Below are 13,935 nucleotides of genomic sequence, written 5' to 3'. Positions count from 1 at the left end.
GCTGGTATCAGGAATTAAAAATATATCTGTTATTGATACCTGTTTAGCAATTGTGTAAAAGTTTCTCTTCAAAGAATGAGGAACCAGAGCAAATGTTTCGCCTCATCTAATAAAAAGAAGTGGTGTGAGAGTTGCTTAGTTCCAGCTGACCTTGAACGTAATTGGCTACTTTGGATGTCTCTATAGTATATGCCACTAAGAAGATAAAAATATACAGGATTAAAATCTGAACTGATAAAGCTAAGAAATTAAGTATTACTCCTTTAATAAGCCTACTCTGTGAAAGTACATGAATACCAAAATATCTCCTTACTGATTGCTGTTGAACTATGAGTCAGTTTAAAAATAAGCTATCAAAAGTGAAAGTATCTAATATTTTAATTTTCTTCTTACCTGCTTAAAAAATATGAATAAAGATTTCGAAGCACATCTATTTTTTTCACTACATGTCACTCTGCTCTACCTGATCTTACTTGTATGCCGCCACACTTCATCAAATTTTTATATACACTTAGGTCTATACAAGTAATATTATTTTGTATCTTAAGATGAAGATGGAGGCATATTTTTTCTATTTTATATTCTACAGTGCAACAGTATTTTTTTGTTGTTGTTTTCTGTATTATTTAAGTGCTTAAAAACCTATATAACTGTAAGAACACTGTTTTAAAGGGCCAGGTTGATTATAATGAAGATGAGATTGCCTCACTTCACTGCAAAATGAGAGCTACAAAAAGTCCCACAAAAGCCCCAAATATTTTAAATCGCAAAACCCAATTAAGCTAAAGAAAAGGGTCTGTCAATTAAGATGACAGGGCAAAGGCAGAGACCATTTCTTCCTGTTGTGAATAAAGGTATGAATAAGGTTGGATTGTGGTTAACTGTGGGAGAGAAAAGAGACTTTTTCTTAAATTTTAAAAACCAAAACATATGGCTCAAAATTTAAGAAGCACTTTTACTCTTTGGTATCAAAGCATTATATTAGACTGCCATTTGAATTTCAAAAGTACTTATTCAACACAGGTTTGGAACTGTAAAAACATTGATAAAAATTGAAGATGAATTTATGATTTAGGATGCATACATTATAAAATTGTATCTGCTTGAGTAAAAAAAATCAAGGGCCACTAGATCATTAACATGTGTTGACATGGTAAAACTGTTCTTGTCTCCTTTTTTGATCCTGTCACAGATACATGCTCTGACAACTAAAATGCAGTTTTGTGCTACCTTTCATAGTAAATATCATTAAAAAATTAAGATATATCAGTCTTGTAAGTTGAGGGATAGTACACAGCAACAAGCCTATAACTTAAATTTAGCCTAAAACTCCTAGTGGGAAGGATTGAGACTTTAAAAGTAATAAAGCAAATCACCTGTAAGTAGTGAACTTCAGCCCTAAGGTTTATTTTGTCAATGTTCATATTATTACATTGCATTGTATCTTTAAAGCTTTCAGCAGTAACCAAGCATTTTATACGAAATGAAGTTGTTCCAATAGCAAACAACTGTTAAAGAACTGAAGAATTAGGATGCATTTTAGGGTCATGACTGTCTCAAAAATTTGTATGTCACCTTCAATTAACAAAAACCAGAATATGTGAAATGTAATTCAGTATCAAATAATCTAAGTAACATATGTGTTTAAAAGTTCCTCCTATATTTTAACTGCCTACAATTGACCTTTTCTTCATTTTCTCTGAATAAATGAAAAAGTGTGTTTTAGCCAAAGTAAAATGTGAAAAAACATGCATTAATTTATAAAAAGTAGACACAAATGAAGATTTTGAATAGGATTTGTCTTCTAGTTCTTCCCTTCTTTATATTTCTAACAGCCATTTAAAAATCTTGAATCAAGCATTTCTCAAATAAATCAAACACAAGACTAACACCTTATATATACACTGCACCTATATCAGAAAGAGAATAGGAATAGTATTAACAAGCAACCTAACTGAAAACACTAGCAAGTTTATTCTTCCACTTAAATTAAACACCCAAAACTAGGAAATTTTGAGGGAGAAAAAAAAAAACAACCCACAGAAACCAAGAGGTAAATTGGAAATGTCACTGTCTTTTAGCCTTAGTGAGGTAAGGCATTTTTAGTAAATAATACCACTCGTGAAAACCCTCTTTAATAAATTAAACAATATCTTTCAGCATCCTCCACTATTTATCACTTCAAATCTATACTCTGCTGCAACTCATCCTCCTTGACATCTACTTTCATTGGTATATTTTCAATATTTCTAACATTTCTACTAGTTTTGTAGCTTGAATCATTTTGGTTCTTCTCCTGCTTGACACTTCTCTCAAAATTACAAGTGCTTCTATTTCTCAAAATACTGGTGAAGCAGTCTCTTTTGCTCAGCTGTCAAGTCACAGAAGAATACTGGGAGATGGAAAGACAGTAGCAGGGATGAAGAGCAGACACAAGCAGCAAAGATCACTTTAAACAGAAAATAAATAAAAGCTGCAGAGCTCAGTTCACCACCCACTGGCTTGCAGTTACAAAGTTTTCTCTCCTTCCATGTTAGCTATCCACCTGGTTTCAAACCTCTAATACTCTCTGTTCCTTTGTTTGTTATCGGAGATTCTGGTAACATCATCTTCTCCTTCATTACCCATTATGTCCACAGAAAATTCTAAATTCTGATGAAAAAGGATTTCCCTCTATCATCATCTTGCATATTCAAAACTGACAAATGCATTCTCCATCCTAAGATTATATTCAGGAAACAGACAATCCAGGCTTTAAAATATTATTGAGACCTCTATCAAAAATCAAAGTATCCCTGTACTTTTAAAGTTAATTTTTCTATAAAGTGCAAGCACCTTGTGATAGCTAGATCTCTTGTCATTTATGTCCCCTATAAATTTCAGATACTTCACATATATTAGTGTACACCACCCAGTTCCAAGAGCAGAAAAGTGATGTTATATCTTGTAGAATCTTGAAAGTGTTCCTGAGTACCCTAAAACTTCAGTGGGCTGTGTAGTATGTGTGCATTTACATTTTATTTGCAGAAGAACTATGACATTTGGCTTATTCACCAAAAAATACATTTAAGGTGCCTAATTCAGAGCAATAATTGTCTTACCTTTACAGATTCACTCAAGACTTGGGTTTTATCTGCTTCTTCACTGGATTGCAATTCTAGTTTATTATTTAATTCCTGTAGCTGTTGTGCTTGTTCATTCAAAAGCAATTGTGCCTGATGCTCCCGATGTAATGCATGATTTAATTCTTCACATACATTTTCAAACCTTTCATGGGTGATTAACTTCTGATAAGAGAAATAAATTGTGTTTGATTATGTAACCGTACTTACCTGATCACATACTTGATTTCCCAAGTTCCACTTGTGAACATATTAAATTCTAAACCAAAAGCATGCTAAAAGTTATTATTTAGTTAGGTTTGGTTTTTTTAACTCAAAAACAGACCAGCAAGCAATAAACTGGCCAGACATCTTTATTCACTGTATTTTTTGAAAACAGCATTCAGGTGACTCTAAACAGCATGCATTTGCTATTCTATTTAAATTAACACCCTAGATTGCAAAGAACCAATATTTCCAGAATGAAATATGCAGATCAATGTTTCCCATTTTACTTAACCCTTGTAAATGTCTTCCTGAACTCTTTCTCCATTTCCAAAATGTTCCAGAGAGACAAAGTAGTTCTTCAAAGAAAATAACTGTCTACATTTGAGTAGCAATCTAAACTGTGATAATTTCTTCCAATTTCCCCAGAACTGTAAGCAATAAAACCCAGTATGAGTAAAAGATGAGAAGATGTAATTTCATCTGTTTGAGTAAAAATCCCAATATTTTACCAGCTAGGAACAGGAAAAAGAATGGATTTTACATCATCTGTTAAATAGTCTCTGCTTGGAAGTGTATTGATTGGGTCACTGACAACACTGACAAGCCTACCACCTAAACTTCAGTATCAGTGCTGCTCACAGCTACAGAAAACACGGCTGCTTCTGGGCCACAACTGTTTTAGTTGTACTGTGTACCTGTTGAGCATGTATAAGAATTCTTAACCATTCACAAATTCAAATAGTTCAAATATATGTTCAATTCTGAATGCAACAAGAAATAAGCATAGTAGGAAAGTGTTTAGTGAACCTCCAGCATGCTAAAGCAAGACAAGTTTCTTCCCCTCCAAGGACGGAGGGCACAGTTCTGTACCTATGACAGGGGTGTAACAGAGAATCCACACTATGTCCATTAGTCACAATACTGTGGTTTCAAGCAGTCAAGGAAATTTTTTGTTGAGTCTTCTTCTTCCTGTAGGACAATGCTATTTACACGTTAGTGAATGAACAATGTTTAAGTAAATTGATCAGGGGCAGCTAGGAGTCAGAGGAACTTGGTGCATGTATGCTAGCAGGAATGTAGAAGAGGGACTTTTTTTCCCCTTCCATAAATGTAGTCCTTCAGGGGAACAGCTGCACTAAAATTTGCATTGACTAGCTCAGGGCATAACTCAGCATCAAAGATAATGTAAAATGTTTATCATAATATTCAGCCATATCCACAGAGTTTACATGTCTTGAAGTTCTCATGAATACACTCATGCAATACCCTCATGGCAGCTGACTTTACTCTGCTGAAGTGAAATCTATAAATGCTTTTTGGGTATATAAATCACATCAACATTTTCAACATACAGAAGAAAGCGTGGTTGCTGAAGACCAAAGATGTAATTTACAAGAACACCTCATTCTACAAATCAAAAAGAAACCCTTGTGGAAGAGAAGCCTTTCTAAACACATCTGACTTCTAGTTTAGTGACATCTACAATGCAAATCTTCTGGAAAATTGTTTTAATATTAGAATGATTTTACACTAATTTTTCAAAAGAACACACAAAACCACATCTTATAAACAGTCACCTCTAAATCAAATATACTTACTTCCTTAAGCATATTTAATTGCTCTTGCAGGCTCTGGGCTTTGTCTGCTTCTTTTGTCATCTCACTAAAATTCGATTTGAATTCTGTAAGTTGCAGGCGCAGTGAGCGGCGTTCCACTTCTGCTGTATGAAGCCTTTGTGTAAATTCAAATATTTGCTTCTGCAAGGATTCTATGTTTTTCTGTTAACAGTCAGAAACAAATTTCTGCAATTTTAACATGAACTATTTTAGGAATAAAAGACTCACATGTAGTACCCAAGCAAATTAGACAAAGCTCTCATTTTGTCCATCATCTCTAAGGTGCATGAGTGCAAAAAAGTTAACCTGTTTGACCTGCTCTGGAGGGCAACTGAAAATTCTGTTTTCACAGAAGTACTATTTTAATTAGGGCCCACAATAAAAGGCCAATTATTTCAGAAGGTTTCTCCTTTCCCTCTGATTATAGGGAAGAAGGCTATCTGTACTGCAAGACAGAACAAAAAGCATGAGAAAACAGAAAAAAAAAAAAAAAAGGCCAAAACCAAAACCAAACTTCTCCCCTACACGCAACAAAAACAATAACCCCAAAACATTTAGTGGAAGCCAAAAGCAAGTTAGCTCTTCCAAAGCAAATACAACTTTGACAGAACCTTAAAAAATCCTTTTTCTTGGATACATCAAATCTCTTCTTAAAATTCTTTGACATAAAAGAAAAAATATATTCATGCTCTAATGCTTCTGGGTATTAGGAATCAACTTCTGATGTCTACATAGTTGACTTCAATGTAACAGTCTTATAAACGGAAACAAAATTAATGGTACTATCAAGAGAGCTTCATCCTAACACTTAGGCCATGAACATACCGCTTACATGAAGTAGGGTGACAATTATGCATACCATACTGGATACTCTGTCACTGAATCCAGCTTCCAGGGCCTGGGTGTTTATTTTATTAAGTCCATGAGCCAGGCTCTGTACCAAGGAGTCTTTCTCCAGACAAGTGCTGTACTTGCTGTTGTCTAATGGAACTGCCTCCATTATAACATTCAGCTTGTCCATAAGTTTTGAAAACGAATTCCTGGCTGCACTTAAAAGTAACCTTCCAGAAAGCCTAGACTCTGTACCTTAAAAAAAAAGAAAAAAAAAAAGACAAACAAAATCCCCAAACAACAATCAATCAAACAACACCCCTCCCCCCACAACAACAACAAAACCCAAACCAAAACATAGAAAAGAAATATCAAGTAAGTTATTAGTTTCAGTTTCGTTCAGTAAAAATAGAAACCACAACAAACAACACCTTTACAATATTCAATAGAAATTTTCTATTAAAGACTGGATGATTGAGTTCAAAGGAATATCGCAGAGAGACTTTAAGACAAATTGTGTATTTAGCAATGAAAATTCTACTCTTACCAATTTATGAATGGGAGGGTAGGATAAGATTCTATTTGTTTGTCAAAGACTACTTGTGCAGTTGTCCATGTTATGTTCTGCAATACCATACTTTCTTAAGACTTTCTTTAGTGTTCTAATTTTGTAATTCAGAAAACATGCAAGATGGATGCAAGCAAATGGAAGTCAGGTCAAGTAAGTCAGAAGTGACAGCACATGGTATATCACTTTACTGTAATATTTACAATGCAACTTTGTGAGGATTTCCTGATTTTTCTTCCCTCTACAGATGTCTAAATCATTTGCTGTTCAAAATTAGTGAGGCTTGGTACCTTAATGCCATACTATTTATATTCTGAGACAAGAGAATATAATTTACCTTATTCTAAGGCAATTAAAATTTTACAGCTACAATTACGTATTTCCCCACAGGATTTTTGTAATCATCCTTCTCATATAATGGACTTAAGGCCCCAGCACACCCAACATGTCCTGCTTACTGCTAGATGCGTCAGGTCTGTAATTAATAATTGTGTTTAATGTTGATAAATAAAATTGTCAGTGCTCCTTCCACTAATTGGTATTCCAGATAACAGTTAATAGGTTTATTTATGCCTTAATAAAAGTCTTGTAATTTAGTTTTCCCTCTGCTAGGCAGGTCTTAATCTGTCATTACTTGTCTTATGATACTATCAGTGTAAGATGACAAGCATGGAAGAGCTTATTTGCAACCAGTAGTACAGCAAATCTCCTGCTGCTGCAGTGAAGTAAAATAGTTACTTAAGAGTATAAACAAAAAAAAAAAAAAATAACCCTGGCTTAAGTTAAAGAATTTCTGTTTATAGACTGTAAGGGAAAAGCCAGAAGTACAAGGCAAACAGAACATGATTACTGATACATTTTTATTACAGTTATTGTAAAGAAGATCATTTACATGTGAGGTTGAGATTTATCTGTGAGCAATACCAAAAAAAGCACATGATAAAATCAAATATTTTATTTTCAAAGCCATTTTCCTGCTTGGTTTTGAAATAGCACCACTCCAATGATTCCAGTGCTTAACTGGAATATCATTTTTGAGTACATGCCCTCCATTAACTTCAGCAATCTAGCAGTTCTGCCTTTTCTTCATTAATAAGATAGCATCTTTTAAGTTAAAAATCTTATGAGGAATTTTTATCTTGCACTTTGACTAACTAAAGACCCTTTGCAATTTAAAAAAATGTTCTTTTCGTACCCAGAAAAAAACTGCTACTGCAATGCTCTGTCTACTTTGGCAAAGGATCCTCTCTTTTCCTTTGCCAGTTCTCAATTACTAACCACATAAAAGAAAAATCTACCTTCATCAATTTAACTCTTATCACAGATTATCCTGTCATACTTGTATTTTAGCTTCAAAGATCCTCTCTTTTCTCCAGTCAAAATGCATTCACTAGTTGAATGTTTAGTTATATCAATCTAAAATCAAAACTAGAATGTTCTAATGGCCTTCCATGTAAAACGATGCCAAATCCTTCTCAAAAACCATCCATGATTCTTTGTATATATTGAAAAAAAGACACCCTCAATGAGCTACTTTTCCTTTACTTTTCCCAGTATTTCCACTTGCTATCTCAGCTTAAGAGATTGTTTGCCTGTCAGAAAACAGTGTTTCTTTGTATGTGCAGTACCTAGCATGGCAGCCCCTTTCCCTAGGTCTAAAATCTCACGTTTACCTGTATCAAAAGTAAATTTAAAATAATAATTCAGACAATTGTGTTGTGGCATTTTCAAATGATCATTCCACTTCACAACAAACACTCCCCTTAACCAGTAAATTTCAGCATTCATTCAACTTAAGTCATTTTCTTGGGAAAGGGATAAATATTCAGGTCCTCCATTGTTTTTATGTAGAGTAGCTTTGAATGAATAGAAGAAATATTTTGAAGTAAGTCACCAATTGCTTTGAGAGATGAAAGGAAAACATAAATCAATTCCACAAGGAACTGTACCTATAATAACTGACAAGAGAATAGACTGTTTAAATATATATATATCTTAAGTACCTGCCACAAAGGATGAAAGAATTAGAATAAAAGCATTAAACTATGTACATTATGATGTGTTATAAGAAATTATTAACACAAATACAGGTATACGACAAATAGCAGTTAAGTCTCACATTAAGCAAATGAAAATAAGTGTCAAATATTGCTTCCCTGAAAGATGAAAAAACAATTTGTGTTTATTCTCTTTTGGTGAAGTTGAACACCAAGTCAACAGGATTAACTTTGTACTAAGGAAGACTAAAATGTTCATGTAATACTTTTAAAACTTTGTGTATTTAACAGTTAGTGATATTTGTATTGAAAATACTGGCAGTTACCATCTCTGGTTTATCACAGTACAGATTTTGTTAAAACAAACCTAAAATTTAACCTTACAAAAAAACAAAAAAAAAAAAACCAAAAAAAAAACCCAAACAAACAAACAAACAAACAAACAAAAAAAAAAACACAAACCACACCAAACCAAACCAAACCAAACCAAACCAAACCAAAAAAAACCCAAAAAAACCCCCAACCAACAACAACAAAAACCCCGACCCTCCCCCCTATGCCTCCCCCCCCAAAAAAACCCCCAACAAACCAACAAAACCCAAAGCAAACCAAAAAACTCCAATACTTTAATGAACTTGCATTGAAACTGAAGCAAAGAGATCATTCCAAGACACATTGGAATGAAACCCAAACTAAATAACACTATGAAGGGACATGATTATCAATGTCAAAACAAAATCACCTATTTAAAAGATCAAGAAAGGTGCCTCAAATCAGATGCAAATGTTCCAGTGTCATCTGAGTGATATGGATTTGCTTTTTTCCAGCTGCCTCAAATGGTTCCCCAGAACCTAGCCATCTTTAAATGTAATTTCTAAGACACTGAATTGTTCCATTTTAATGATCCAGATAGCACCTTCTTGTAGTACTCTCTGATGCGTAGTCTAACCCAGAACTGCCATTATTTAAAGTTATGAAAAGATTGCCTATTTACAATTTTTTAAGAAATTCAGCATCACTGAAGTCAGAGTGAAGATTAAGATTTAAAAATATTTAAAATATTATTGTAGAACATAATGTAATTTTCTAAGTGTGGAAGCTTTCAAATACATCCCTTCAGAGCCTAATTACTTCAATACTTCCAGAAATTTCATGTCAAGCTTTAAATTATTTATTACTATTTTCTGAATCAAAGATTCTTAAGAGACTATCTCATGAGCAACAGAATTCCAAGTAATACATGTGCAGTTAGACCTTGAGGTTCTGTGGAAATTACTTAAAATAGAGATAAGATATGAAAGGATCACCAAACTGACTGTGGCCATAAAATTCTCAGCATGGTATTTTCTAATTCTCAAAATCAAGCCTTTGTTGAGTGCAGACATATCTAGTAAACAGAGACCAGCAGAATTCTCATATACTTCAAACTGGCAAAATATCATGATGTTTACGGTAGTCTAACTAGTCGTTCAGCACATCCATGCTGCTGCTGAATTTCTCTCAATTCTTCTCCAATTTGCTGTTCCTATACAATACTCTGTACACAGGAAAACTTGATAGATTTTCCTCTATGGAAAAATATTACGTTGGGCTCCAGGAAAACATTTCTTGAATAACAGACAAGTAGAACAAGATAACTAGGAACCTTGTAAGAGTTCCATCAATACAGCAGCTCCCAGGAGATTTGAATAGTTTAGATAAATCCGTAAAATGGAGATGATGTGACCACCCTGATTATTTTTTAAATCCTTAACTACAAGAACACACTTTTCAAATTACCTGGTTTGTTAACAACATCCTGCAATTCAGTGACAGAACTGATTACTGCAGCAAGGAGGTTGGAACTAGCAAACCAGCTGAGTGCTTCCACACAGTCAAGCTCCTCCTCTTCACAACCTGTGGAATAGAACTGTAGCTACCAATATATATAATATATAATATATATATAGCTACCTATATATATAATATAATAACTTAGATGACTAAGTCACGCTACTTTCTCTTTCAGAAACTGACTAAAGCTAAAAGTACATAAGCCATAGACTATTTTCAGGACAATTTAGACTGTATTAAATATGCCTCAACATGCCCTAAACCAGAAAAATAGATTAGTCTTCTAGTTTGGAAAGCATTTTTGATACCATTTTCCCTGGCAGGGGGATGTGTGAACTGGTTTGGTAACAGAAAGGGACAAGAAGACTACAAAACCTCTAAAAGAAATCCAGAAATCCTATCCTAATATTTTACCTGAATCAGTAGAAAACCTTTTTTTGCATTTTTCAGTAGGAAATAAATACTACAAGTTGTTAATAAAAGAATAGAATATACCTTTTCAAAAAATGTTGGTGGAAAATAATGTAGGAATGTTTCAAGAAATTTATTACATAGAGCTGATGCAATAGCACCTAGTTCTGAAATCTACAATGCAAATATTGAGGATATGAAACAATGGGAGCTCATGTGTGTAGTTGCAACTTTACTTGCATTGCTAAACAGACTAAGCATTTCCTTTTAGGGCAAATTATATTTATCAAGTTATCTAAAAATTACAATTTCAGAAATTGCATTTGTTAAAATGTCATTAAATTTGTATTTACACTCTATTATAAATAATATTACTATATGTTATTCATTAACCATGTCATTTGACACAATATTTATCAAAGAAAAAAATTAGCTTACTTGACAGATTACGCTTGCCTTTGGATTCTCCTACACAAACTGGAATTCCAATGCCTTCTTTTAAGCCATTTGTCCAGGTGAAGAGGGACTTAGAAGACTGTGCTAAAACTTTAAGTCTGTTCGCTGCCAAAACTGCAATCACAGCTCTTCGGAATACATAAATCAAGTCTTGGTATTTTCTTTTCTTTTGTTTTGCTTCATCTTGATTGTTTTCCTTATCATCAGAGAGCGCATGAACTAGGGTCCTAATCTTCTGGTTCACTATTTCATAAATGTTCACCTGATCCTGGAGAAGGTCTCTTTGGGAGGACATAGCACACAGTCGGCCATACAGAGGATACAGGGCACCTGCCAATAGTGCACACGCCACCAGGAGTGAGGAATGCTCCTTCTGAAACTCTGTTAACATCTTTTTTACAGATATGCTTTCAAGAGCCAATTTCTCTTGACTTTTTTCAAGGACATAAATTTTTTCCTTATTTTTCTCTGCTGCTTCTTGATATTCCTGGGATAAGAGGAAAAAAAAAAACCAAACAAACAACCAGAAGAAAGATTAATAAGTTATTTTTTACTTAACAAAATCATTGTTACCTAGACAAAAGATTAAAAAAAATATTTTTTTTATTCACATTCAAGTAACACACTAAAGGAAAAATATTATTAGTAAAGATGATGAAAGTATCTCTCCTAATAAACAGTTAAACAACCAGGTATATGAAAACAAACAGTATTAGTCAAGTTTCCACAGTCTTCAGTTACAAATGGATTCCTGGTTCCTGATGATAATCCTCAGTACTCCCACAGCCTGCACCCAGTTGTCCAAAATGCAGGCAATTTAACATTGTCCACAATGAGGCGACTTAACAGTAAACAATTACATGCTCCAATATCAGAAAGAACATTGTTCTACAAAGCAGAAATAAAGTTAGTATAAGGGAGAGGAAAAAAATAAGGAAGGCTCTGGAACATAAACGTAGACAGATTGGCAGCAGCTGGAAAAGGGGAAGTAAAGGTGATCTCTTAATTACTTTGTAATCAACCCCCTACTTATATATTCACAGATTAATTAGGTCTCATACAGAACTGAGTTTTCAAAAGAACAGTGTAATACAGATGTTTTTATTTTGCCTAGTGCCATTATAGGTTTCTTTTAAGTTGCAGAACATTTTTTCTCCTCTAAATGCCCTGAAACAGAGAAAGAGGGAGATTTAAAATAGCAAACTGGTATAGAGAAATGAAGATGGTAACAAGTCAGGAAATGCTAGGACTACAGTCAGAGGATGCAGACTGCAATACTGGAATCAAGACACTATGCTGGGAGCTCTAAGTGACCTCAGAAACTTAAACTGATGCATGAGAGCCTGCTGTGATTGAAACAGTGAGTACATTTAAACAGGCTCCACTGGTATAGGCAGATAATAAATTTTAGTCACTGTTCACAAAGAATGTACAAGCTCAAGTCAAATGCTAATGCTTCAGCTACAATACATGGTCACAAAAAGGCAAACATGATTGAAATTACAAGCCCATAGGATGAAGAAAACTGAGGACTGTGCTAAGTTTCAGATACCTCTCTTAAAGCTACAGACAATTGTTGTCACATCAATTGACATATTCCTGTTAGCTAAAAATAAACAAAATTGTATCATCCAGCCATATTCTTCTGTGTGCTATTTTTTACAGGTCCCAAAGAAGCAGTAAGCAGGGCACACTAGTTTCTTTTCCCTCCTCCATTCTGCATGTACAAAGACAAAAAAAAAAAAAAAAAGCTATTCCTAGTATGAAAATAAAATATTCCATGCTTCTATAGAGATGTACCCTAGTCAGTTCAAATGTCTTTGACCAAATAAACATTTTATAATTTCTTTGGACACGGAAGAATTTGTAATGTTATTAAAATACTTCAAGTGATACAGAAATAGGGTAGGCCACTAAAAGATTTAATTTCAAGATGCTACAGGCCACACATATCACTTTGCTATGCTGAAGTAAAAGTATGAACATGGACAATACTTTCAGTGCTACTGCATTATTTACAGTGTTTGATTTTTATAGATAAAATCCCTGATAGCATGACTGGAAGGAACTAAAAAGGTAAGCCAAATTTAGAAAACAACCTATGGTTTCTGGCCGTCACAGGTGAAAGGCCAGTATCTAACTAAACAAATTGTGATCCTTACAGGGCTGTTGGACAGCAATACCAGTATTCAGTAGTGCTCTTGCTAATTAAAGTGCTTTTTAAATGCTTTTTGTGATATCATAATATGCAAAAGTAAATTAGACAACCTCTGACTTGAGAAACATAGGTTTTCCAAGAAAATAGACCTTCTTTCTTTTACCAGCAAATAATTTCTTTTGCTGTACTAGACACTGTTTCTAGTTTTCTTTAAAGCTTAAAAGCATAGTTCTTGAAAGAGACATGGACTTTTCTTCCTAAACATTGGCAAGCTGTTTTCCTTTGGTGTTTCAGCTTTGAGGGGCACCTCACTGGGTTGCAGAGCTTTATCAGTTCCAAGAAACCTTAAAAAAACCAGGTGCTACTAGCAAAACTATTTTATCCTACTCCTTACTACACCCCTTCCCTTTATTCTGGCATGGAAACAGAACTGAAAACTAGAAATATAATGACACAGGGACTTCAAAAGGTTTTTCTTTTGGAGCTCTGAGCATAGATAGCAGTCGAAGGGACAGAGCCCACCCCCACATGTACTAAAGTTGTCCCCAGTTAGGGCAAGCAAGCAGGAAAGATGAAGAGAGAGGGCAAAGAGGACAAGAGACACAAGCCATAAGCCAGGGCACCATGACACTGTTTGCACAGGCAGGGCAAAAGAGGAAGGGCACTGAGGCACCACCAACTCAAGCACTTAGCTCAGTTGATGATCTTCACTCTCAGAGCACAGGTGTGGTGTTTG

The 13,935-nt window shown here is 34.4% G+C and overlaps 1 protein-coding gene across 1 annotated transcript in view; it reads right to left on the bottom strand.

Moving 5' to 3' along the window:
- The window catches only part of CCDC171 (coiled-coil domain containing 171), a 164,957-nt gene that overhangs the window by 69,631 nt on the left and 81,391 nt on the right, over positions 1-13,935 (bottom strand). The window contains exons 18-22 of the mRNA XM_058424068.1: positions 11,024-11,528; positions 10,121-10,237; positions 5,805-6,031; positions 4,928-5,107; positions 3,102-3,287 (exon numbers count right to left, since the gene is read on the bottom strand). Coding sequence (XP_058280051.1) covers positions 3,102-3,287; positions 4,928-5,107; positions 5,805-6,031; positions 10,121-10,237; positions 11,024-11,528 — 1,215 coding nt within the window. The remainder of the gene's footprint in view (positions 1-3,101; positions 3,288-4,927; positions 5,108-5,804; positions 6,032-10,120; positions 10,238-11,023; positions 11,529-13,935) is intronic.

The sequence above is a fragment of the Hirundo rustica genome, chromosome Z (genome assembly GCF_015227805.2).
Source record: "Hirundo rustica isolate bHirRus1 chromosome Z, bHirRus1.pri.v3, whole genome shotgun sequence".
Classification (NCBI taxonomy): Eukaryota; Metazoa; Chordata; class Aves; order Passeriformes; family Hirundinidae; genus Hirundo; species Hirundo rustica.
Note: the sequence above shows the minus strand (reverse complement) of the source record. Positions and strands in the feature narration are given on the sequence as shown.